This window comes from Trachurus japonicus, chromosome 24 (assembly GCF_045865225.1).
Source record: "Trachurus japonicus isolate A0001 chromosome 24, Traja_1.0".
Taxonomy (NCBI): domain Eukaryota; kingdom Metazoa; phylum Chordata; class Actinopteri; order Carangiformes; family Carangidae; genus Trachurus; species Trachurus japonicus.
The window spans coordinates 15,673,948-15,697,413 of record NC_140930.1 but is presented as its reverse complement, the minus strand read 5'-3'; the positions used below and the strand labels follow the sequence as shown (position 1 = coordinate 15,697,413).

At 40.9% G+C, this 23,466-nt stretch overlaps 1 protein-coding gene across 1 annotated transcript in view; it reads left to right on the top strand.

Moving 5' to 3' along the window:
- The window catches only part of ptchd4 (patched domain containing 4), a 39,781-nt gene extending 17,693 nt beyond the window's left edge, over window positions 1-22,088 (top strand). The window contains exon 3 of the mRNA XM_085771166.1: window positions 19,440-22,088. Coding sequence (XP_085627292.1) covers window positions 19,440-21,121 — 1,682 coding nt within the window. The 3' untranslated portion in view covers window positions 21,122-22,088. The remainder of the gene's footprint in view (window positions 1-19,439) is intronic.
- Window positions 22,089-23,466: the final 1,378 nt, after the last annotated feature.

Here is a 23,466-nt window from a genome sequence, read left to right as displayed (position 1 = left end):
GTAGCTACAGTACACAGATATAGATGTGCATCACCTGTAACAATGGGGCTGCTAAAAAAAACAAAAAACAAAACAAAAGGATAGAGGAGCTGTCAGAGAAGCTCTGCTGTTCCTGTCTCGTCAGCGCTGATCAGCTGTTGCAGCACATGTGTGTATATTTTATAATGGCAAAAAAACGAAACATCGGCGATCGCCCCTGCAAGCATTTTTGATCTTAATAATCAGCTAACAAGTGTTAGTTATCAGTCATAAATCCCTATTACCTTCACTGTGACATCATGGTGTTCTGCAAAAAACATGGTCATGGTTGTGCGGAGGGGAAACAACTTTTCCTCTCTGCTAACGAGTTAGCCTGAATCTGCTGGTGTCTGTCAGCCACATGCTGACAAACATCATCTGAGCCTCAGTCTGCACACTCCCATGATTCATTTGTGGTGGCGGCATACACCGTAGACCTAATTATCTTATGTGAATACAGTCCCAAGGCTTATTAGTTGGTTCCTGTGCCCTTCATCTCCTCTGTGGAGACGGCACTGACACTTGGGATCACAGTGTGCTATTTAAAACCCCCATATAGGGAAATGTGTTGTTTTAGAATATTTGACATTATCTTTATAGTGCAGGTGTACTTTGTAGAAAAGAATGGCATCAATTTACGCATTAACCACAAAATAATACAGAAATTTAAAGTGGCACACAGTGTTATTTTGACTACTTGTAAATGTTAAAGTCAGTCATGTGTAGTGACACTATTCTAAAAGCCTAGCAGCCTTCAGTGGCTTTAGAGCTGATGAACATCTGGTTTGTTACCAGGCAGGGCCAAGTCTGGTAATGTTATGTCACCTCATATTCCATTTAAGGTGGACGTAATGAATTGGAGGACAGTTTTAGGACGTCCTGCAGAGCGGCAGCAGAACAGTGTCAGAACAGTTAGTGGACCACAGGCTTCCCTGTTCTTTCATAACCAGAAATAGGTATTGAAGGTGTGCTGTGTTTTCAGAGGTGAGTTTTAAAACCAGCTGTAAAACCTTCCTGAAGTTCACAATATGATCTAGGGTGTTGCTGTGTGGCTGATTTAGAGCTCCACTTTCAACGGTACTTAACCTCCTCCATTAAAGCACCACTGGGTGCTATAAGAAAATAAGTAAGTAAGAGTGTGTCATTAACATATTCCTTTTTACTATCAATATGCTAATAAAAAACATATCTTATAGTCTTTTATTTGGCTTTCCACAGAATCCCCTTGGACATGATCTGTACCTGGTTGACACTTATTAGAAAGACATACACCTGCCCATGTATTATTGCCCTTGTCCATAGACCTCCACCACCAACTCATCCTCCAACCTTAACCAAGCAACCAACCAATCATTTGTTTCACAACCACATATTGTAGGTTGTTTTTTCACTTGCTCATATAGTATGACCAATCACATATATGTTTCCTGAAATATTGCATGCCACACGTAATTGCCCTGGTTGTCAAGGTTACACCAATAAACACAGCAACTCTACTGGTGTACCAATCATTGCCATGCTTATTACAAAAACAGTTATGGCTTTAATAAATGTAGGCACAAAAAATATTTCATTAGGTTTGGCCACCAAAACTTCATGGTTAGGTTTGAGCAGTAAAGGTCCTTGGTTTGGGTTAGAAAAAGATCATGATATCAATTAAGATTCCTGTATGAATATGATTAAGAATCAACAACCACCTCAGTGGACAATTGTTATTCTTTTCTATTATTTTCTATTTAATCAAACCTCACTCTCCTGCATGATAGTTCTGGGTCTGACGGAGCACCCTGACCTTCTCTCAACATGGACATGGATGTTGCCTTAAAAATAAAACTATGGGTCATCATAAGCTTCTGAACAAACAACCCATACAACCACCTGGCAACGTATTCAAAATCATGGATGCAGTGTCAGCTTCGCTCATCGCTTCACTTTGAGTGAACACAGATGGAGGGGGCGGAGTCACATGATTTACATGGCGTAGTTGTGTTTTTTTTTCAAGGGGAGAGCACAGGGAAAGTAATAACCAAGATTATGTCGGTTACAGGGTCCAAATGTCGGTTTCGGTATATTTTTGGTTAATTGCCCAGCCCTACTGCATATGTAGCCAAAGACCCTGACACAGGGTTTCATCAGTGTGAAGCTGAAAACACCCAAAACCTCTCCCTGCCTCTAAAGCTCTTTGTGTGGTGAAGTGGCCAGATGAAAGCCACTCCTGAGTCCAAAGCTAAGCACCCAAATGGTGTGTCTGTTGGTCACTTAAAGCTGAAAAACCCTCCTAACTGATAGGATGGGAATTAAACTCTGACATAAATGTTACAGTAAATGTTTTATTTGTGGTGAGCTTCCACTCATCACTGTGAGGTTTAGTGGCTGAAGCATCAGGCTGATTGAAAGTTTTTTTTAGTCAGGATGGGACACTGGTCAGGATTCGGGTGATGCTCGATGAAATGAAACCTCATGAAACCTCAACATCATTTCTGTAACAATAGACCCATCAAAAATAGGCTTGAGTCAATATTTGATTATATGAGAAAATTACTGTCAAATGCAATACTCTTCATAATATTGATTGATATTCTATATAGTGCTGTGAGTCTGACCCTCATATCACTTCTTTGTTTACTGTACATTGTATCTTTGGCATGTCAAAATATTAAAAATTTGAATTGCAGTAGATAGATAGATAGATAGATAGATAGATAGATAGATAGATAGATAGATAGATAGATAGATAGATAGATAGATAGATAGATAGATAGATAGATAGATAGATAGATAGATAGATAGCTGCCCGATTAATGGCATATAATGTGTCACACTTGGAGAGATGTGATACGGCTAGTGTTGATTAAAATTCTGTCACATTTTACTGCATACTGGTAAATCAATAGATTGGAGTGATTCAACTTAAATACTTAATGCTACGGTTTGAGTTTAAATACATTAGCATGAGCAGCATTAGCTCTGCAGGGGGGGTTGTCACTGGTTTTCCCAGCAGCTTCTTCATACCTGCTAGTCAGACACATTCATGGTTACAGTATGTTGTGTTTGCATTCATGAGTGTTTGTGCAGGTTCGCTGTTTCCTTCACAAGGAGGGACACTAATGCAAGGGATCAATACTTCCTGCCATCATGAGGAGGAGACACATATAAGACATGCACACACATGCAAAGACACACACGAAGGGATGAGAAGGGAGATGAGACCCACATCAGACACACATATCACATGATTATTGATGTAAAGTAAATATATAATAATGGGTGTGCATCTGTATGTGCATCCTGAAACTGCATGTTACATTCTACCCTTGAAACACAGTACAGTGCAAACACAGTTAATTTCTAATCTATGAGACCATTTACTAAATACATTCGAATTATTGCTACAATAGCACCAGTTTGATTATTCACACATATAAAGTAAAATGAAACAAACACAAAAATAGGGAAACAGATCAACCAATATATGTAATAGATAGATAGATAGATAGATAGATAGATAGATAGATAGATAGATAGATAGATAGATAGATAGATAGATAGATAGATAGATAGATAGATAGATAGATAGATAGATAGATAGATACCATATATCATGATAAAGCGATATAACCTGCATCGTGGGGTTTGCATCAAAGTTTATGAGACAGACTTTCCTCTTTTTTTTTAGATGTTAAGCTGTGTCATGGTTTCTCTCCATGGCTCTCATCTCACATCAGAGTAAAACTAATCCATTATTCTCCCTGAACAATCCAGGTAATGTTGTCTCTAACCTCTGACTCCCGTAGAGGAAGAAACCCTGCACGGGGCAGGTACCGCCATGTGTCGGTGGACCTTTGTTTAATATGGAGCAGCTTCTCCTCCTGTCCGTCTCCCCTGTGTCTATCTGCCCTGTCATCTGCGAGCTGGCCAATTACTGCTGAGCTGAGGTTGTCACTTCGCTCTCTCTCAGGATATGTGATGGCTGTTAGAGGTGTAAAAACTGGCAGCGACATGAGAGGAAAGAAAGCAGAGCAGGACTCATGAAACATACATGCTGTGACATTACGGAGGAAGCGATGGTGCTGTTTTTCTCTGATAGGCCCCAAAACTGTATTTTATTTACTTATCACAACATGAAGCTGCTGTGCATCCCGCTGAGGCATGATGCACTACTTGGTGCAGAGCTGTAATCCTATTTTTATTTTACCTCGGCCATATTTGACTCACAGTGAGAAAATAAATTGTTTCAAATGGCTGCATTGCATGAAGTCTGCCCAGGTGCATTGTGTTTTATTTAAGATTGGAAGTCAAACGGCCTCTGACATGCACAGCTACAACACTCACTATGAAATGAATCATCCAATTTGTGGTCACAGCAGGTAGTTAAGTTGTATGGGCACGCAAATGATAGCATCACAAATTTGAACACTGATATTAATTTTCAACCTTAACCATTCACATCTTTGGCAAATATTCTGAACGCATGAGTCTCTAATTTAGCTACTTCTGAGTTTATTTTGCTGAAGAAGTCTATGAGAAGCAGTTGACGTGAATAGATAAATAAGTGGACCTTGAATTGAGAATATTTAAACACAGAGACCATGATTGGCAAATAAAGACACTCATTAATTTGATTTGTTCTAATTTACAGAATAAGTTGAATTTACCAAAAATAATTTACCGCAGATGTTTCCATCGACATGCTTGTTTGCGATGTGATTATGTATATAATATTTCACAGTATCTTACTGTATTTCATTAAATGTAACCAAAAACACAATTACAACCATGTTAAACCGTTTAAAGCCCCAGTATGTAACTTATTTGTCTTTTTATTAGCAAAAATCAAATATTGCTTTCATAAATACGTATTTCACTGAAGTCGAATCACACCCGCATACAAATGAAAGCTTTGTCGTACCTTAGAATGAGTTGTTACAAGTCGTTACAAATACATAAGTGGGCGACGCACCGAACTGAGGCTGCCATGTTGCATCGCCATTTTTTACATTCAGTGGCAGCGTGACCGTAGGTAACCATAGAAACTCAGCGGAGCTGTCGGCTCGGGGAGAAAGTTTTCCAGGTAGCGCCTGTTAAAACTGTCACCACTGTGTAGTGTGAGGAAGGACGGAGGCACTGATGTTGCATTCAGGTGCAGTCAGGCAGACGGTCAGGTAAACAATACGACATCACCATGACAACATATTGTCATGTGTATTGTTTTGCCTCGTGCTGGCGGACCACTTGTTTACATAGACGCTTGTTTATCCTGTTACATGCAGCGTCTGTTGTCTGTCCAGTGTCTGCCGGATTTCACGTGAATGCAACATTAAGAATACGTTCAGATATGCAGCCGCACCGCTAGATGGGGGGAATTCCTACATATTATACCTTTAAATACAATGAAACACATGTAACAGGATTAGGTCTAAATCTTATACATGGCTGGACCTTATGGGTGTGACTCGTGGGTCACCCAGTCACCCCTCTCTAACCCTGTCTTACTACTAACACCTCCAATGCACTGAGCTTCTGTTACAGCAAATAAATAGCATTTATTACATTTGCTAAAAGAAACAGACAGATTAATAAACAGGAGCAGAAGAGTGGGAGGGCTAGAGGGATAGAAGTCGTTGATCTGAATAGCATGTAAACAACAGAAAAACATCAGCAGCTGGAAATGAGGCAATATACTCACTGCAGTACCACAATAATGCTAAGAAGCAAAAGCTTTCTGACCATAGACACATTTTTAAGAGCTTTTAATCTGAAACAGTTACAGGAAGTGTTCAGTTTGCATTACCACATCATATGAAAACACGGCTTTTTCATAAAATACTGCTGTGACCAATTATACATATGAAACAGAGAGAATTGGAAATAAAGACACTTTGAGAAGATGAGGAAAATAAAGGTCCTGCTCTGCTGTGGTCCAGTTCAACAGACTGTTAATCTTGTGACAAAATTGACAACACTTAAGATTGTAAACAGCCTCCTGAATGGAGCCTGTTTGTGATATTTCATTTTGAGAGCGTTGGTTCAATCTGCTATCGTCTGTAAATACCTCAACCTATATTGTTATTATACATACGCACTCCATTTAATTGGTCCGGCAACTGGATTTGGTCGCCCACATGTTGCTCTTCTGTGGGTTTGGTTTGGTTCAAGACCCTCCACTTATTTTAACATACTGTATATCAATGATGCATGATACAACTCCCACTCTTTTAGAAGTGAAGGGAAGTGTTTTCTTTCCACACCAACATGTCTCCAACTCTCCACCAGTGGATTTATCAACTGCTCGCATGAAAACTTGCATGAAAGATGCAGAAATGTTTAATGACTGACTGTTATTTATATACTGCTTTCTGCATTTGGGTGGTGAATGGGTGATTCATGGTGCACATGGAGAAAAGTTCTCTCCCTCATGGCCGCTCTCTGGGCTCCACCACATCAATCTGAGTCTGTGCTGCTCCTGTCAGAGTAGCTTCATCATTTACAAGCTGTTGGGAGTTTTCTCTGTCTGGACACTGATGTTTTTAAAGCCTGATATATATATAAAATAAATATAAATATATATATTTTTTTTATCCTGTGAGGGCGAGATAGATAGTGGCACTCAACATTCATAGCCAGTCATGCGCAGTGGCTGTCGCTGCTGATGGCGAAAAGCCTTCTGGGAGTTCCTGCCTGTTTCAATAAGCAGGACTGGATGACTGATGATCGATCTGTGGGTGTTATTGTTGTGAGTGGCTCTGCGATGACGGACGCTGTGACGGCTTCAGGGTGGTTTGTAGGGACCAGCAGGGAGGAATAATAAACCAGCTCCATACATTTATTAATATAGCTCCAGGATGATGTGGTCCCAAATGGTAAAAATACACTGTTACTGGAGGACAAACTCTTCACAATATCCCTGATGTTTCCACCAGAATTTTAATGTTGCCGTGAGCAACAGGAAGACAGATTTTTATTCTGGGAGCTCAAGTAACTCCTGGCCCCATTCCCAGTATCATGCACTGATTTTATTCAGCTTTTCCACTCGTTTTCCCCTTCTCAGTTCATAATTATATAACCAGTGCTCACTAGCCTGTGTCACAGCATCCTTAATTGAACACTGTGAAATTTGCACCGTGCTGTATTTATAGTATAACCAGACTCGGTGTTAAAACTGACTGCAGTGTCAGGAAGGAGCACCAGGCCTAATTAAATCACATTACACTGTTTGCCACTTGTACTGCCCCAACCCCAACCCCCCCACCTGGGAACCTGTGGGAAAACCCAGGAGGGTGTTTAGAACTTCCTGGAAAGAGGAAGTGTCAGGTAACGATAGAAGAGCACTATACTGTATAAATGTAATCCATTATCATTATTATTATAAATTATTTGGCTAAAACAGGGAACGTTAAGGATAAAACTCACCCTCAGGTGCTGAAGACCAGCAGATATCAAACAATTATGGTTTTTGTTTTTTCTCACTTTGAAGCTAAACACTAACACACTTTAATTTAAAATATTAGCATTCTAAAGAACAGAACCATTTGATTAGAAAGACTAGCCATTATGGGCATGTTACACGTTTTACAAGTCTTTTGGTCATTCACCAAACTATTGAACAGATTACATGGATGACAAGAATAACAGTTGAAAGACAAAGGTGTTTACCAGGGTCCAGGGAAAGATAGTGTAGCATTAGTGAAGTGCAGGAGCCAGTGTTTGAGGAGCTTGATGCCATAGACGGGACTTACAGTAAGGATGTTTAGGAACACAAGTGGTGAGGACTGGATTTTAAATGAGCCTCCAGCTTAATCGTGTTATGAAAACAGCAATTGAACAAAACAATTTATGACAGAGAAGCAATTTAATTTCTTTCATTTGTTTTTTTTCGGCTACTTCTAAACCATGCTGGGATAATATGATCGGTATTTATTCAAAGAAGCTCATTGTCTGACTGCAATTCCATTCGGCCTGATGGATTAATTTTCAAAGATGCCTGAAATATCAACATTCCTGCTGCTGGGACATATTTTGGTATTTTAAGATCCTTTTATTATTTAGCTTTGACAGGAACCTGCTTGTTTCCCAAAATATAACTGTCCCAACCTAATCAGGACTGAATGAATAGTATTAATAATAACTGTATTTGTGTTGAATGTGTTAAATATACTCTCAATCTATTTGAGTTTTTTCCTGCATAAATAACAAACAATCTATTCATCTTTTCCCATTGAACCGGTGCAGTTTTCTCTGCTCCTAACTTCTGCCTAAAAAGCCTCAAACATGAACATGAATTCTCAGCAGGTGTCATGAAACAAAGCGTAGCTCTGCTGCTCAGGTGCTGACTCCTGCAGCTACACAACCAAGTAGAGACACACCTGATAATAGAGAGTTACAGCCTCATTTGTCAACTCCCCACAGCCTCACTGCCACCAACCGCGACTTAGCTGACCGAGCTGTGTGTTTGGTCGTGTGTTTCTTTTCTTAGATGCTTCACGGTTTACCTTCCCACACATTCACTTGGCTGGAGTTGGACCAGTGATATTGGGCTGTGACATTTGGTTGGTGCAGTTTCGGGGGTGAATGGATGAGTGAATAAAGCAGCAGCAAGAAGTTGAAGAAGTTGCTGTGTATCTAATTAACTAGTTTTAGTCTTTTACCTCTGATGTATTTTTTTATATATATATATATATATTCCTATTATACCTTTAATTCTATATTTTTCTATCTATCTATCTATTACATTGGTTGATCTGTTTCCCTATTTTTGTGTTTTTTTTTTCATTTTACTTTATATGTGTGAATAATCAAACTGGTGCTATTGTAGCAATAATTCGAATGTAGGTCTCATAGATTAGGAATTAACTGTGTTTGCACTGTACTGTGTTTCAAGGGTAGAATGTAACATGCAGTTTCAGGATGCACATACAGATGCACACCCATTATTATACTGTATTACTTTACATCAATAATCATGTGATATGTGTGTCTGATGTGTGTCTCATCTCCCTTCTCATCCCTTCGTGTGTGTCTTTGCATGTGTGTGCATGTCTTATATGTGTCTCCTCCTCATGATGGCAGGAAGTATTGATCCCTTGCATTAGTGTCCCTCCTTGTGAAGGAAACAGCGAACCTGCACAAACACTCATGAATGCAAACACAACATACTGTAACCATGAATGTGTCTGACTAGCAGGTATGAAGAAGCTGCTGGGAAAACCAGTGACAACCCCTCCTGCAGAGCTAATGCTGCTCATGCTAATGTATTTAAACTCAAACCGTAGCATTAAGTATTTAAGTTGAATCACTCCAATCTATTGATTTACCAGTATGCAGTAAAATGTGACAGAATTTTAATCAACACTAGCCGTATCACATCTCTCCAAGTGTGACACATTATATGCCATTAATCGGGCAGCTGCGTAAATCTTCATCGATGTGTGACAGGGAGTAATGGACACCACTGGATTTGAGACCAGTGTAGCTGATGGCCTCAGGTCTGCGTCACACTGAGGCAGCACTCTAATGTTCAGGCTTTGACATAGAGGAGAAGAGCAGCAGAGCTCAACCACATATCTGTCCATTCAGAACAATGACAAAACCTCAGAAAATTGTAAATTCAAACTGACAAAAACACAGTGATACTTTTCCTTTAATTTAGTTATACCATTATAAACATGATACTACAATCAAGTTGTTCAATTTATGATTATTACTGTATATGACATTGTCATTGGAACATCCGACCATGCATCTACACAAACACTAAAAACAACATACCCAATATTATGCAGTTTTCTCTAAATCTAAATCCATATACACTATCAACTCTCTGTTTATTATGTTTTATACCATAGTTTCATGTGGGTCTTCTCTATTATTCTTCTTTGTTTATCACACTTTATCATTGAACACTGAACACTGCACAGGATGAGAAACACCTCTATCGATGAGAGTCAATGAGCAGGTCTGCTGAGGGTTTTTTAAATTGGGACATCCAGGAGGAAGTGTTGTTTTTGAACAGACTCCCTCTGCACAGTGTTGAGCACTGACATCAAAGAGTCATCAGGTTGTCAATTTTTAATGGATCAAGAGCAGAAAGGTCTAACTCCTATGCATCACCACTCTGTGTCAGTTTATTTTAGGTCTGTTGTGGTATTTTTGTGCACCACCTGTCATTAATTACTTGTGTAGTCATTTTACATCAGAGATGAAATTGTGACAGTGATCTCAGACCTTACTGTAGATAGACAATTTGATAGCTGTTTTTTTCTTTTTTGTGACAGTTATATAAAACTAGAAAATTTCCTCTCGGGAAATTTTGAATGGGCCACGGGAGCTACTGCGGGTTGTGCCATCTCTGTCAACATGGGAATCAAACCCACGATCTTAAGGTCAAGACAGAGCTGATCAGACAGACACATGATCATCTTTCTATAAGCACTGATATGGAGGAGCTGTAACCACATTAGGTTAACTGTGTGTGTGTGTGTGTGTGTGTGTGTGTAGGTGTGTGTGTGTGTGTGTGTGTGACACCAACAAGGTTTAACTTTAAAACCAGATTAAATCATGGTTTAAGTTTAAATTCTGTTGCACGTTAACTGTGTTTTAATCACATGAAGGTGTGTGTGTGTTTGTGTGTGTGTGTGTGTGTGTGTGTGTGTGTGACTGTAATCACATGAAGCTGGCTCTAGAGTCTGTGTGTGTGTGTGTGACTGACTTGACACATAGTTAGTTAGTAGCTGCATCCTGTGTCAGTCTGATTTAGCTGTGTCTGTGTTTATAAACATTTAAACGAGCGCCAGGTGGATTGTTTATGAAGTTAACGAGCTCTGGCCTGAGGATCAAAGAGGTTACCACGGCGATAGGGGCCCCCGCAGGCTGAGACAGACAGAAACGTGGAGAAAAACAGCCATTTTCTGCCTCTAAACCGGCCTCACAATTAGGCTTAGCATGACAAAACGGTAACTCCTATCAGAACAAAACACAGATCAACGTTGCTCTAAGGACTTACTGAAAATTTCGGTACGATTTGGTGTTTCTACAGTAAATATTTTGGCGACGCTGGCAGTTTTAAAACATCAGGCCGTTCTGCTCCTCTCAGAAAATATTTGTATTGGACTCAATGAGGAGCAGGGACAGACGTGGCCGCACTCAGAGGCTGATTCTGTAAGTTCTGTAAGTCTCTCTGATATTTTGAGCACATGACATGAGAGATAACAAGTTTGTCTTACAAATTCTGAAAAAATTATGTCTGTAGAGTGTAAATTGTGGCCGTGGTGGCAATTTATCCAGAAAAAATACAGAATGTTTCTTCACTCTCTCCCACTCTAACCGATGATGTCACGCACTCTGACACGAACATTCCATGCAATACACACCCATTATAAACTCATAATTTCTCCAAAAATGATCATGGTCATTGATCAGGGATTGATCAAAAACTATATGACCTATCAAAACGTGGAGTAATACGACAATACACAAGACTTGTGTCTACTGTTTAAAGTTTAAATGGAGTCTCTAGGTGAAAGTATGCCTGAGCAGTAGACTTTTGTTAAACTCCAATTATTAGTCTTTTTCGGTCTTTTTTTTTCGCCCGTCCCATTGACTTACATGCAAAAATTTTGCGCAGTAAATCGCGACTTACGTCGCGAAAAATTCGTAAACTGTTGAGAAAAGTAATAGCACACCGATCCCGATCAAGCCGCACGTTTTGATATATAATATGTCCTGCAACTCTTCGAGTTGCAGGACTAGTAGCGAACCGAAAAAGCGTCCGGAAGATGAAGGAGAAGAATAATAAGAAAAAATCCACACAATAACAGTAGTGCCCGGGCTTCGCCCGGGCACTGGTCCCTGCAGCTATTTCATAGCTGTTGGGACCAGTGCCCGGTGCGATTGCCCGTGGCCCTAATTATAATCACATGTGCAAAATTTAGAATCAAAAAGGCATTTGATTTGCTTAGTGGCTGTGTGTAATTATAAATGTTTCCTCTCTCTGCGCATTGACAGCAACACTTTAAGACAAGAACTGCAGCCAGTAGATTATTCTACAGTTTATTCATAACAAAGTCAGTTTCCTCTCCTTATTTTCTGTTTTCTGAATTCAGTCAAAGCCCCAAACAGCAACTCCAACAAAATGCTGTACAGCAAAAACAGACACTGACTTTCATGTATTATTAAAGCTCAGCTTCTCCAGTGAATTAATTAACTCTCAGGGTCTGATGTAACAGACCTTCCTGCCAGGGTCGAGAGGAAACACAGGACTCTACATACTGACTTGTTTTTTTAACACATGTATATGAATGTGAGTTTGAAGATGTCCACCTACTGAAGTGCCATCAGCAGTGTGGTACAGCAGCATGGATATTGGATAATTTAGTTGTGTTATAACTCACAATGATTACACTTTAAGTGCGGTTTCAGTGATTGATGGGAACCAGTTTGTTGTGCATCTGCAGGCAGACACCAACAGGAACAAAGGCCCATAAATAAATTAAACTGTGCATATACACAAATGCATGGAGCTCCCTCCCCCTAAAATATAATAACACAGCCCAGTGTGAACGCTACAGCTCTTCAACAGAGAGGGCTGCTTCTTTATTAGATTGTTACAATAAAAGCCTGCTGCTGGAGAGAGATGAGGAAAATATATTAAAAGACGTACATGTGGGAAAAAAAAAAAAGCACAAGTTCAGCAGCAGAACTTTAGAGCTTTTCATCCAGAAGGAGACAACTTAAAAACGCAGATTTTGCTGTTTCACACCTGGAGGCAATTCCAGAAAATCTCTCAGTCTCAAACTCTGCCAAACTCCTACTCACAATCCAGGATAATGTCCTGAACTGTGTTGAGAAGTGGTGTGAGTCTATGTGGGTGAGTGTGTGCATATGTGTATTGATGGGTGCAGTATTATTAAAGCCCCAGTGTGTAACTTATTTCTCTTTTTATTAGCAAAAATCAAATATTGCTTTCATAAATATGTATATGTATTGTTACAAGTCGTTACAAATACATAAGGGGGGGCGCACCGAACCGAGGCGGCCATGTTGCATCGCCATTTTTTACGTTGAGTGGCAGCGTGACCGTAGGTAACCATAGAAACTCAGCGGAGCTGTCAGCTCGGGGAGAAAGTTTTCCAGGTAGCGCCTGTTAAAACTGTCACCACTGTGTAGTGTGAGGAAGGACAGAGGCACTGATGTTGCATTCAGGTGCAGTCAGACAGACGGCGGTCGGCAAACCAACCGGATGTCATTTTACTCCACGAGAGAAAGACGGTAAAACGTGGGTCAGGTAAACAATACGACATCACCATGACAACATATTGTCACGCCTGTATTGTTTTGCCTCGTGCTGGCAGACCACTTGTTTAGTACATAGACGCTTGTTTATCCTGTTACAGTACATGCAGCGTCTGTTGTCTGTCTGACGTCTGCCTGATTTCACGTGAATGCAACATACATACTATACCTATAAGTATTAGGGTTAGGTATTGAAAGCTGAGGAGCAGTTTGACATTTCTCAAGTTATAAATGAAATCCACTGTTTATCATGACATACTGTCCTGTGATAAAACAGATATCTCTACACATAAACGCAGGTAGTGGATGATACTGTAAAACCCAAAACTCCTTTCAGTGGTGACAGTGAAATATTTAAACAAAGAATAGACAGTAACTCTGATAATTTGGTGTGAATTATTTTTACTCAATGTGAAACCATGAGACAACCATACATCAACAAGCTAGCATTATCAGTGTGAGCATTGTCATAGATTCCTCTAGTTTTCTCCCCCACATGTAATGGTGCCATCTGAACTTGTTAGTTTGTCTTCAATAGCAGTTTGATTCTTTGCCTGAGAGCAGTTTGTTAATCTCACCCTGCAGTCTGGGTAATGACACTGTCTTTCAGTAGTCATTACCTCTCTCTGCAGCAGAGTGAAAGTCTCCTCCAGGAAAAACAGTGTGCCCCCAAACAACTCACAATTAACCAGGACAACAAATGCAGGTAGAACAGGGGAAATGAGTATCTGACATTAAGAGTGAAATTGAAGAAGTTTCCTTTATAGGCTAATCGAGACTGGGGTTTATATGGAGCGTTATTACTCAAATATTGATTTGGATGTGAAGATTGCTTTTCTCCCCTGTGTTAATCCTCACTTCTTTCCACTCATCTGTTTTTATTGAGTTTGGATCAGGCTTCTGTGGCAGCACCTCCTTCTTGTGATATTGGCTCCTCCGTCATCTCCAACTGTGTAATAAGCCGGCTCGGTTAACAGTGGTTCTGATTGGGAGACACCTCAAAGGGCGGGAGTGGCCGACGTCCTCTCTGGCCACATGATGGATGTGCTTCAGGGGTCGAAGTGCCACAGAAGTTTTAGAGCAGCAGTGTAGTTTAATGACTCAGTGGCTGAGTGTGGGCCAGGGGGAGGAGGGGGAGGCAGATGCAGCCGGGGCCTCCATTATAGCCTCGCTATGCTCAGGCTGCTTTTTTTTCACACCCCCGTTTCTCATTTAGGCAGAAAATAGTCTACAGGACAGCCACAGTGACAAACTGCCCTCTTACAACTCATTCAGGCTTGTACCTGCATCTTAGAGATGGTTAAGATACAAAGCCTCTCGCCTCTTCATCCGTCTGAGCTACAGCTTCTCATCTTTTTTCCTCTCTGTATCCATCCCTGCCTCCTGCTGCTGCAGACCACCCCCCATTAAACAGACGTGGAACAGGTGATTCAGTAAAAGGTTGCACAGGGTGTATAGAAGCTCTCGCTTGTGCTTTGCAGCTGCTGTGCATAAGGTCATCAGTGTTGTTGATGAAAAAAAAAATCACAAAGGGTAGAACCAGCTATACCGGTATTTACACTGTGAGGAACCGGAGCTAGGATCCCAGAAATGCTGAGGTCAAGAGTCTAAGTGCCTGCTGAGATGGGAATAAATGACATAGTAGTAACAGACAAGTCAATAACAATAGTCGAGCCCGGTGGAGATAAAAGCATGCATGACCTTCTCAGGCTGTGCAAATGAGAGGAGCACAGTGTGATTTTAGTGATACTACACCTCTTAAGATTGCAGTTGTTAGTGACCTGAGCATCTCATTACAGCTCAAAGTAAAAAAAAAAAAAAAGAGAGAGAGAGAGAGAGAGAGAGAGAGAGAGAGAGAGAGAGAGAGAGAGAGAGATTACATCCCTCTCAGCTTGATAGAGCACCCGCACTAGATATGATATCAACATTGCAGGTGCTGGGACCAAGGGAAGGAGTAATTATAGGGACATTTGATTTACAGTGATTGAAATGGACTTCAAGTAATTAATATCAGTGGTGTAAGAGATAATAGAAGACAAATCCACGTGATTAAACCCTGGTCCCATTAGTTGTTACTGCTGTGTTTGTCAAGAACTGTCAAGTTGTAACAGCGTGAGATTCTTGCAGTTGTCATGACAACTGTGAAGATTTTGTCAAATGTAGATATAGTAAGCTAGCAGTAGGCTACCATTAATAATAGACCATGAAAACCTACCAAAGGGTCTTAAATATGTATTTGATGGCTCCATACTTTGATACAAATAGCACCTACTGTAAAGCTAGCTTTGTTAGCTGGGCAATGGAAATTAATGAAGAATCGTTATGTAGCTCTTAAGCTTTGATATCACAGTTCAGTTCGCTACCAAAAACTGCCAAATGAAGCACATGTTTAGCCCACAATAGAATTGTGTAAGTTAGCCTACTTCTTAAACCGATCCCAACATAATTTTTCAAAGAGTTTAATGGCATTGTCCACTGTTGAAGACTGACATCACAGGAATAACTGGAATTGAGTAGATCTATACTAATATTTTTTTTTGATGTAGAATGTAAATTGTGAATACAAAAATACTGCTATTATCCAAACACAACCCTTACTGTGCGTTCACACCAAAAGCGTCCAAAGCTTCAAAAACGCCAGAAGTCATTCATTTTCAATGAGAGCCCGGCATCCTGAGTGTCCAAAGCATCACCAGACGATAAGTTGAGTCTCGGTTAACCTTATGGTAATTAGCTATGACACGGTTCGACGGCAACCAGTCAGAATAGAATAGAATAGAGGTGCCATTAAATGACCAGCGCAATCAAACTTTGACGTATACTGTAGGTCACATGAAGGGCGACTAAAGCAGATAAAAATATTTTGCCTCTTTGGAAGCTTTTGGTGTGAACGTAGGCTACAGTTAGTCATGGAACTGAGCTGCTCAAAGATACTGAGGACCTTCCGGTCTTTTACCACAGCTATCAAAAAGGTGTGTTACACTGTCTGTCGTCTCATATACAGAGGCAACAGGGAGGTGAGAGACTTGTTCATTTGCTGTTGTCTCTGTGTCTGATAAAGCCAGAGTGTTTGTCGATGGTGAGCGTCTGGTCATCCTCACAGATTCATAGTTGTGGCTTTAAGGTGTATTGTGGCCTACCTAATGTGAAAGCAGCCTGTTTCTCAGGCTCAGTTTCTCTTACACTGAGAGAGGCTCTAGTAAAAATATGGAGGCTCTGTATTTTTTTTATTTTTTTATTTTTTCATCTTTCAGCATTCAGACATTCAGAGAACTGTCAGTTTGCTCCAAAGATGATTAGCGTTGAGCTTCAGTCATGCTTCCAGCCATGTGCTCCTCTTCCTTGTGCTTTTTCAATTCCTCACTGATTAAAGCTCCTGCTCCGTCCACACTGTCCTGCCTTTGCCGGATTTCCTTCATTTGCCTGCTGCATGAAATTCATAAATCCATCCCTGGGTTTGGGTGTAACATCTTTTCCAAGGTTTTAGTAATTAGAATGAGCAGAAAACACTGTTACTGTTGGCACCAGATTTGGATTCTGTCTTAGTCGGCAGAAATGGACACAGCTACCCGAGCCCATTGAAACACAGCCAGTTGAGCTTTGTGACTGAAGCTCCTGCCATCTATGGCCCAACAATGAACCCTCTTTCAAAGTCACTTTGATCCTTTCCTCTTGCCTTGGTGATACAAAACAGAATCGACTGGGGCATTTTTGTACCACAGAGCATATGCGGTGTCAATGGTTTCAATTGTACAGGAGAGCTGTTCATTTACCCTTAAGGACAGGTTCTTTTTTTAGTTTTTAGTGACTCAACTTTGTTTTTGTTTTTGTTTTTCTTGGGCAGTTTACCGCTTCATCTTTGTAAATTAATATGATTCAGTTGATGTCATAAACAACTAGAAAAATTAACTGATTTTAAAACTTTTTGGGGAACCAATAGCCATCCTGACTGTACCCCAAATTTTAAAGGTCCATGTCTTTACGCTTTTCCTGGTTTTAATTTGTCTTGAATCAAAAGAAGATTTGTGATTTTAAGAACCATAAACCATCTCTGACTCAAATGTGCTGTTTTCAGTAATCAAAATATACAGCAGATTTCAGGTAAAGTCTCACAGAAACCAAATTCTGCCTGGTTGGATGGGTCTAAGGTCATGGAGGAGAGTTGTAACTGCTCTGTTGTGACAAAGTCCTGACAGCTGGTTTTAGGGCTCAGTTTCTGAATACAGGCAGTGTAATCTGTGGCTTCAGTACTTTCACAATATTAATATGGAAGCTGTAGAATCAGAAAATGCAGAGAATTCATATTTTATACAATGAAGGATCTTTAAAACATGTTTTCACCTTAATATTTTATGATTTACATAATAGGTGTTGAATGTGGATGTGGTTTACTGTAGGTCACCAAAACAGCCCATAGACATGCACAGCACCCACACACAATCACTGGGCTTACATTTGTCAGAATCCCTCTTCAGTATTGATACTAACCAGGGACACTTTACCAGATGGGCTCATTGATAGTATCCATCTCCACCTGCCAGCAGTCAATCACTCTAATGAATCCCAGAGCTTTTTCAATCATGTCTAGAAAATGACACACTACTTAACATCCTATTTGGTAACCGGTGAAGGGAAACACATCTGCATGCCCCTGGTGTAACGCTGGGAAAAACAGGGGTGTGAATTTCCTCTGCCTCCACACCCTCCAAACTAACTGACACTAACTAATTGACTTGCAGCACAGCTTAATAAAACTAAAAGCAGGAAGAGGAATCTAGCGGACTCATTACATAGGCCTAATCCTTTATAGTTAATTAGCCTTTTCCCTCTGTCAAACAAGGAGGAATTTATAATGCTGTCAAGGCTAGCAATTCCCCTTACTTCCCCTAACCACCTGCGAGATCTGACAGGATTTTTTTTTTTTTAAGCTGATGTTAGCATAGAAACATACGGGTAGGACAAAATTCACTGAAATATTTACACACTGAAGTAACCTCCCTCAACCCTACATTAAGAATGCAGCTCTGGCATTTTACAGATAAACAAACTTTGTATGTGGCATGGTGGGTGTTCCTGTGTGGGGCCAAGGATATTTAAATGTATATTAATCTGCCTTCACACAACAAAGTTGTTTTGATGTTCTCTAACACAGCTTGTAATCTTTTGTATTGTTGATTCAAACAGGCCCCCCAAACATTTGAAATAGTTTCTTTCCTTTCATTGTCGGTGCAGAAAATGAGCTAGACTATGGGAAACAACATTGCCTGAAATAATTTCCTTTAGTACAAAGAAAAGAATTCTTCCTTCTTTGCCATCTACCATAAGGCCAGAGATCATCAGTAGCTGCTAGCACATCCTGTTCATTATGCAGTAGTATAATACAGTAGATTTTACTTCCAAGGAGTGATCATATGTGACCCGCTCTGGCGAAAAGAGTTGGAAGTCGCAACATTCTATTTTTAGATAATCAGCTGATAACGTGGAAAACCAATAAAAAATCAAAAGAAAATTGTTTTGCTAATTTAAAAGAAATGACATTCAAAAACGATCTCCCAAAGTTTCATAGTCCAGATAATTGAGAAAAGGCACGTGAATCATGATTAAAGTTGACTTGCAACTTTTAACCCTAGACGAGCACAACATTCAACAACTTCTGAACCGTTTATGATGGAGACGAGCCATGAACTGCATCTGAATCGTGAGCTTCTCCGCTTTCCAAGGGTCCTTGAATGGTGCTTTTGTGACAACAAAGGACGGGGTCCGTGTGATCATGTAGTACGGTAACAGATGCTAAACCAAGTGTAGCATTGACGCTAAACCGAACATAGCATCAACGCAATTTTGTTGTTTTGATGTTTTACAAAACATCAACAAAACATTACAACTTCTGAACCGTTTATGATAGAGACAAGCTGTAAACAGCATGTGCTTTCCGAGGGTCATTGAATGGTGCCTCTTAGACAACAAGGGGGTGCTTGTAATCACGTGGTACAGGAACAGACGCCACAGTCCGCTGGCCAGAAATTTGGGTGACTGTGACTCATTTTGCGGGATCAGGTCACATATCATATTTTCCCGACCACAATGATTTAGATGTGCACTGTGTTAACACAATTCTCTCTCTTTTCTCTTAGGCCATGGAACCAAAGGAGTGTTCGAACTGCTGGCGGGCTGGAGGAGAACGAGGGAAAATCTCCCCTTTAAGGAACGCGTGGCGGACGCTTTTGCCGACGTGATGGTGTGCTACACCATGACTAGCTCGCTCTACATCATCACCTTTGGCATGGGGGCCAGCCCGTTCACCAACATCGAGTCGGTGAAAATTTTCTGCCAGAGTATGTGCGTCGCTATACTTGTCAACTACTTCTACGTTTTCTCTTTCTATGGCTCTTGCCTGGTGTTTGCGGGACAGCTGGAGCAGAACCGCTACCACAGCGTTTTCTGTTGCAAAATCCCATCGGTGGAGTATCTGGACCGCCAGCCCACTTGGTTTAAAACCATGATGAGTGACGGCCATGACCTGTCCACACACCACGACAGTGTCCCCTATCAGAATCACTTCATCCAGCACTTCCTGCGAGAGCACTACACCGAGTGGATTACCAACACTTATGTCAAACCCTTTGTGGTCATTCTCTATCTCATCTATGCCTCTTTTTCATTCATGGGATGTTTACAAATCAGTGATGGGTCAAATATTGTCAACCTGCTGGCTAGTAACTCTCCAAGTGTTTCCTATGCTCTGACTCAGCAGAAATATTTCAGTAACTACAGTCCCGTGATCGGGTTTTACATTTACGAGCCCATCGAGTACTGGAACTCCACAGTGCAGGAGCACCTGAAGACCCTGAGTCATGGCTTCAACAAGATCTCCTGGATGGACAACTTTTTCCACTACCTGCGGGTGGTCAACGTGAGCGCGTCAACTAAAAACGACTTCATCACCATTCTCAAAGGTTCGTTCCTGCGCAGCCCAGAGTACCAGCACTTCACCGAGGACATCATATTCTCCAAGAACCGTGAGACTGACGAGTACGACATCATTGCCTCACGGATGTACTTGGTGGCGCGGACGACCGAGAAGAAGCGCGAGGAGGTGGTGGAGCTTCTGGAGAAGCTTCGTCCGTTGATGCTAATCAACAGCATCAAGTTCATTGCCTTCAATCCTACATTTGTGTTCATGGACCGCTACAGCTCCTCAGTCATCTCGCCCATCCTGACCTCAGGCTTCAGCGTACTCACTATTCTCATCCTCACTTTCTTCCTGGTCATCAACCCCTTGGGAAACTTCTGGCTCATCCTCACGGTTACGTCCGTGGAGCTGGGCGTCTTGGGTTTGATGACCCTCTGGAACGTCGGCATGGACAGCATCTCAATCCTGTGCCTTATTTATACTCTCAACTTCGCCATGGATCACTGTGCACCACACCTGTACACTTTTGTGCTGGCCACCGAGCACACTAGGACGCAGTGCATAAAGTTGGCACTGGAGGAGCACGGGGCCGCCATCCTGCAGAACACATCCTGCTTTGTGATCGGGATCATGCCCCTGGTGTTTGTGCCTTCCAATCTGACCTACACACTGTTCAAGTGCTCCCTCCTCACTGCGGGCTGCACTGTGCTGCACTGCTTCGTCATCCTGCCGGTCTTCCTGACCTTCTTCCCACCCTCCAAAAAGAGACACAAGAAAAAGAAACGGGCCAAGCGAAAAGAGCGGGAGAGGGAGCGGGAAAGGGAGAGGGAGAGGGAAAGAGAAAGAGAGGAGCTAGAGTGCATTGAAGTCAGGGAGAATCCTGATCATGTGACAAACGTCTGAGTAGTTTGTAATTTTACCAGTCCATACTAGTGGGTATCCGTCAAAGTTATTGGTGGATAAGAGGTGTTCTCCAATTGTTAGGCACCTCTAGAGGTGCAGGGGAGTCCGATATGTCCCCTGAGGAGTGGGCACTCGTCACTCCCAACCAATAGCAGCTAAGCTGGCCAGAGTAGAGCGCAGCCCCACTGGTCAGTCATTCAGTCCTTCAGTCTGGACAGTGTATCTCATTTGCACAAACTGCAACATGCTCATGGTTCTAAAGCTCTTTCCCGACTATTTGGAATAAAAAATAAAAAAGTTAGCCAGAACCTATGCTTGCTAAATCTGTAAGTAAATTCTAAACATACAGTATGTCCATTTCAATATTAGCAAATCTATGTTCATCTCCTGCAGCTCTGACCTCAAAGACAGCAAGAGAGGAGCATAGCAGTCTGTTGGTGAAAGTGCTTAGGGTATAATACAAAGGTGTACAGATTACAGCTGTGCAGAGGACGACTGTGCACGCACCTTACTGCTCACACCTTGATAAGAGCAAGAAGAAACCAAATTATGTGGAAAGAGAGAAACTGTGGATCGAAAGCACACTGCATGCTTTTCTGTAACGTGAAACATAGCTGAACAGCTGAACCGGGCAGATGGCATACACTGTGTCCATTATGAAGAATTATCTTGCACATTGCATTGTATGAATAGAACTGTCAAGGTTTATGTAAGCAGGAGACAAATATTTCCACAAGTCACATGAGGTCTTGAAGCAATTGCAACAGAAACTGCAGTGGGCTGCAGCCTCTGAAGAGGAAGTGATAAGTGACGGTTGTGAAGCAGTGTTTTGAAAGCCAGTAATCTGAGAGTATGATTTACGCTAATCCTAATATGCTTTTCCAGACCAGTAAAAACCAAAAGTGTAGAGGAGTTTCTAAGGCGGGAAAAATCAAACTTTCTAACAGATTTGAAACAATGGAAAAATGTACATGGCAGATACGTGACACTGACAGATTTCTATAAAATACAAACAAACAAAAAAAAAATCTCACTATATTGGAACTTTCACACAGAAACAATGACCACTGATGAATTGTTCGTTAAGAAGATTATGACGTAGGCTTTAATCTATAGTGACACACTCTCTCTTCAGCACACTGTCCCTGAATAGTGTTTAAAAAACTGATAGAGAGCTGAAGTGAAACTACAATTTACAGATTTTGTTCCAAATGTGAGAAAGTTCCATGAAAAATCACACATAATATGATATTCTAATATAGCAAATAACTAAAAATCCAGCCCAGTTACATATACTGTTCACTCAATTGCATCATTGTATTTTTTTTTATATATATATATTTTTGAAGTTATTTTTTTACCAAATGACTGAGCGTAAAATGAAAGGGGTTGATTATAGGAACAAGGTCATCACCTCACTCTGCTTCAGTTCCCTTCAACTTTTAAGAAATCTTTTAAACCCCCCCGTCTACCTGCCCTACAGCAAACAGCTAACAAACACACTCAGCGCCTATAGCAGCCCTTTGCAGTAGAAGAGTTGATGGAAACCAAAACAGAGTTAGAAGGAGATGACTCTCCTTGTCTACTGGATGTGTACATAGGGAGATGTTTTTTTTTTCAAACACATTTCAGACAACTACAGTATTTAAAAAGGTGATAAACTGTCATCATTTTTGTTTTGTTCCTGCTGCTCGCATGTGGCATGAGGTAACTAGCTGAGGAGGAAACAATTACAATGTATAATATCCACAAGTTTCATCGTTTTTTTGTTAGTTTTTAATGCTATAAAATGAATAACTTAACTTTGTCACACACACAAAGGGTTTGCGTAATAGCAAATACACTCACTGAGCAACTTATTAGAAACACCATATTAATACTGGATCTTCCCTTCCTTTCCTCTCAAATAGTCTCAGCTGTTTATGTCGTTGATTCTACAAGATGCTGGAAATTGTTCCATTGAACTCATCGTCATGTTCATGAACACAATTTGAGACTTAAATCTGAGGGTCCTGACCTGCTGCCATATGATTGGCTGATTGGATAGCTTCATGAATTAGCAGGTGTACAGGTGTTTCTAATAAAGTGTTCATTCAGTGTACAAACATACATACATGTATGTGTGTGTGCGGACAAAACCTGAAGATTGTCTTGTCCTCGTAATGAGTGAGTGTATTTTAATTTAGCTAAAAAGAGCGTTTCATCAAACAAAAATCAAACTCTCTTTCAATCAGCCCTTTTCAATATTCAGTCCAAAACGGATGCTGTTGTCCCGCTGGGTAAACAGCATTATCTACGTCTGCCAAAGCCCGATAAGAATCGCTGTTGCAGTCCCAAAACAAACA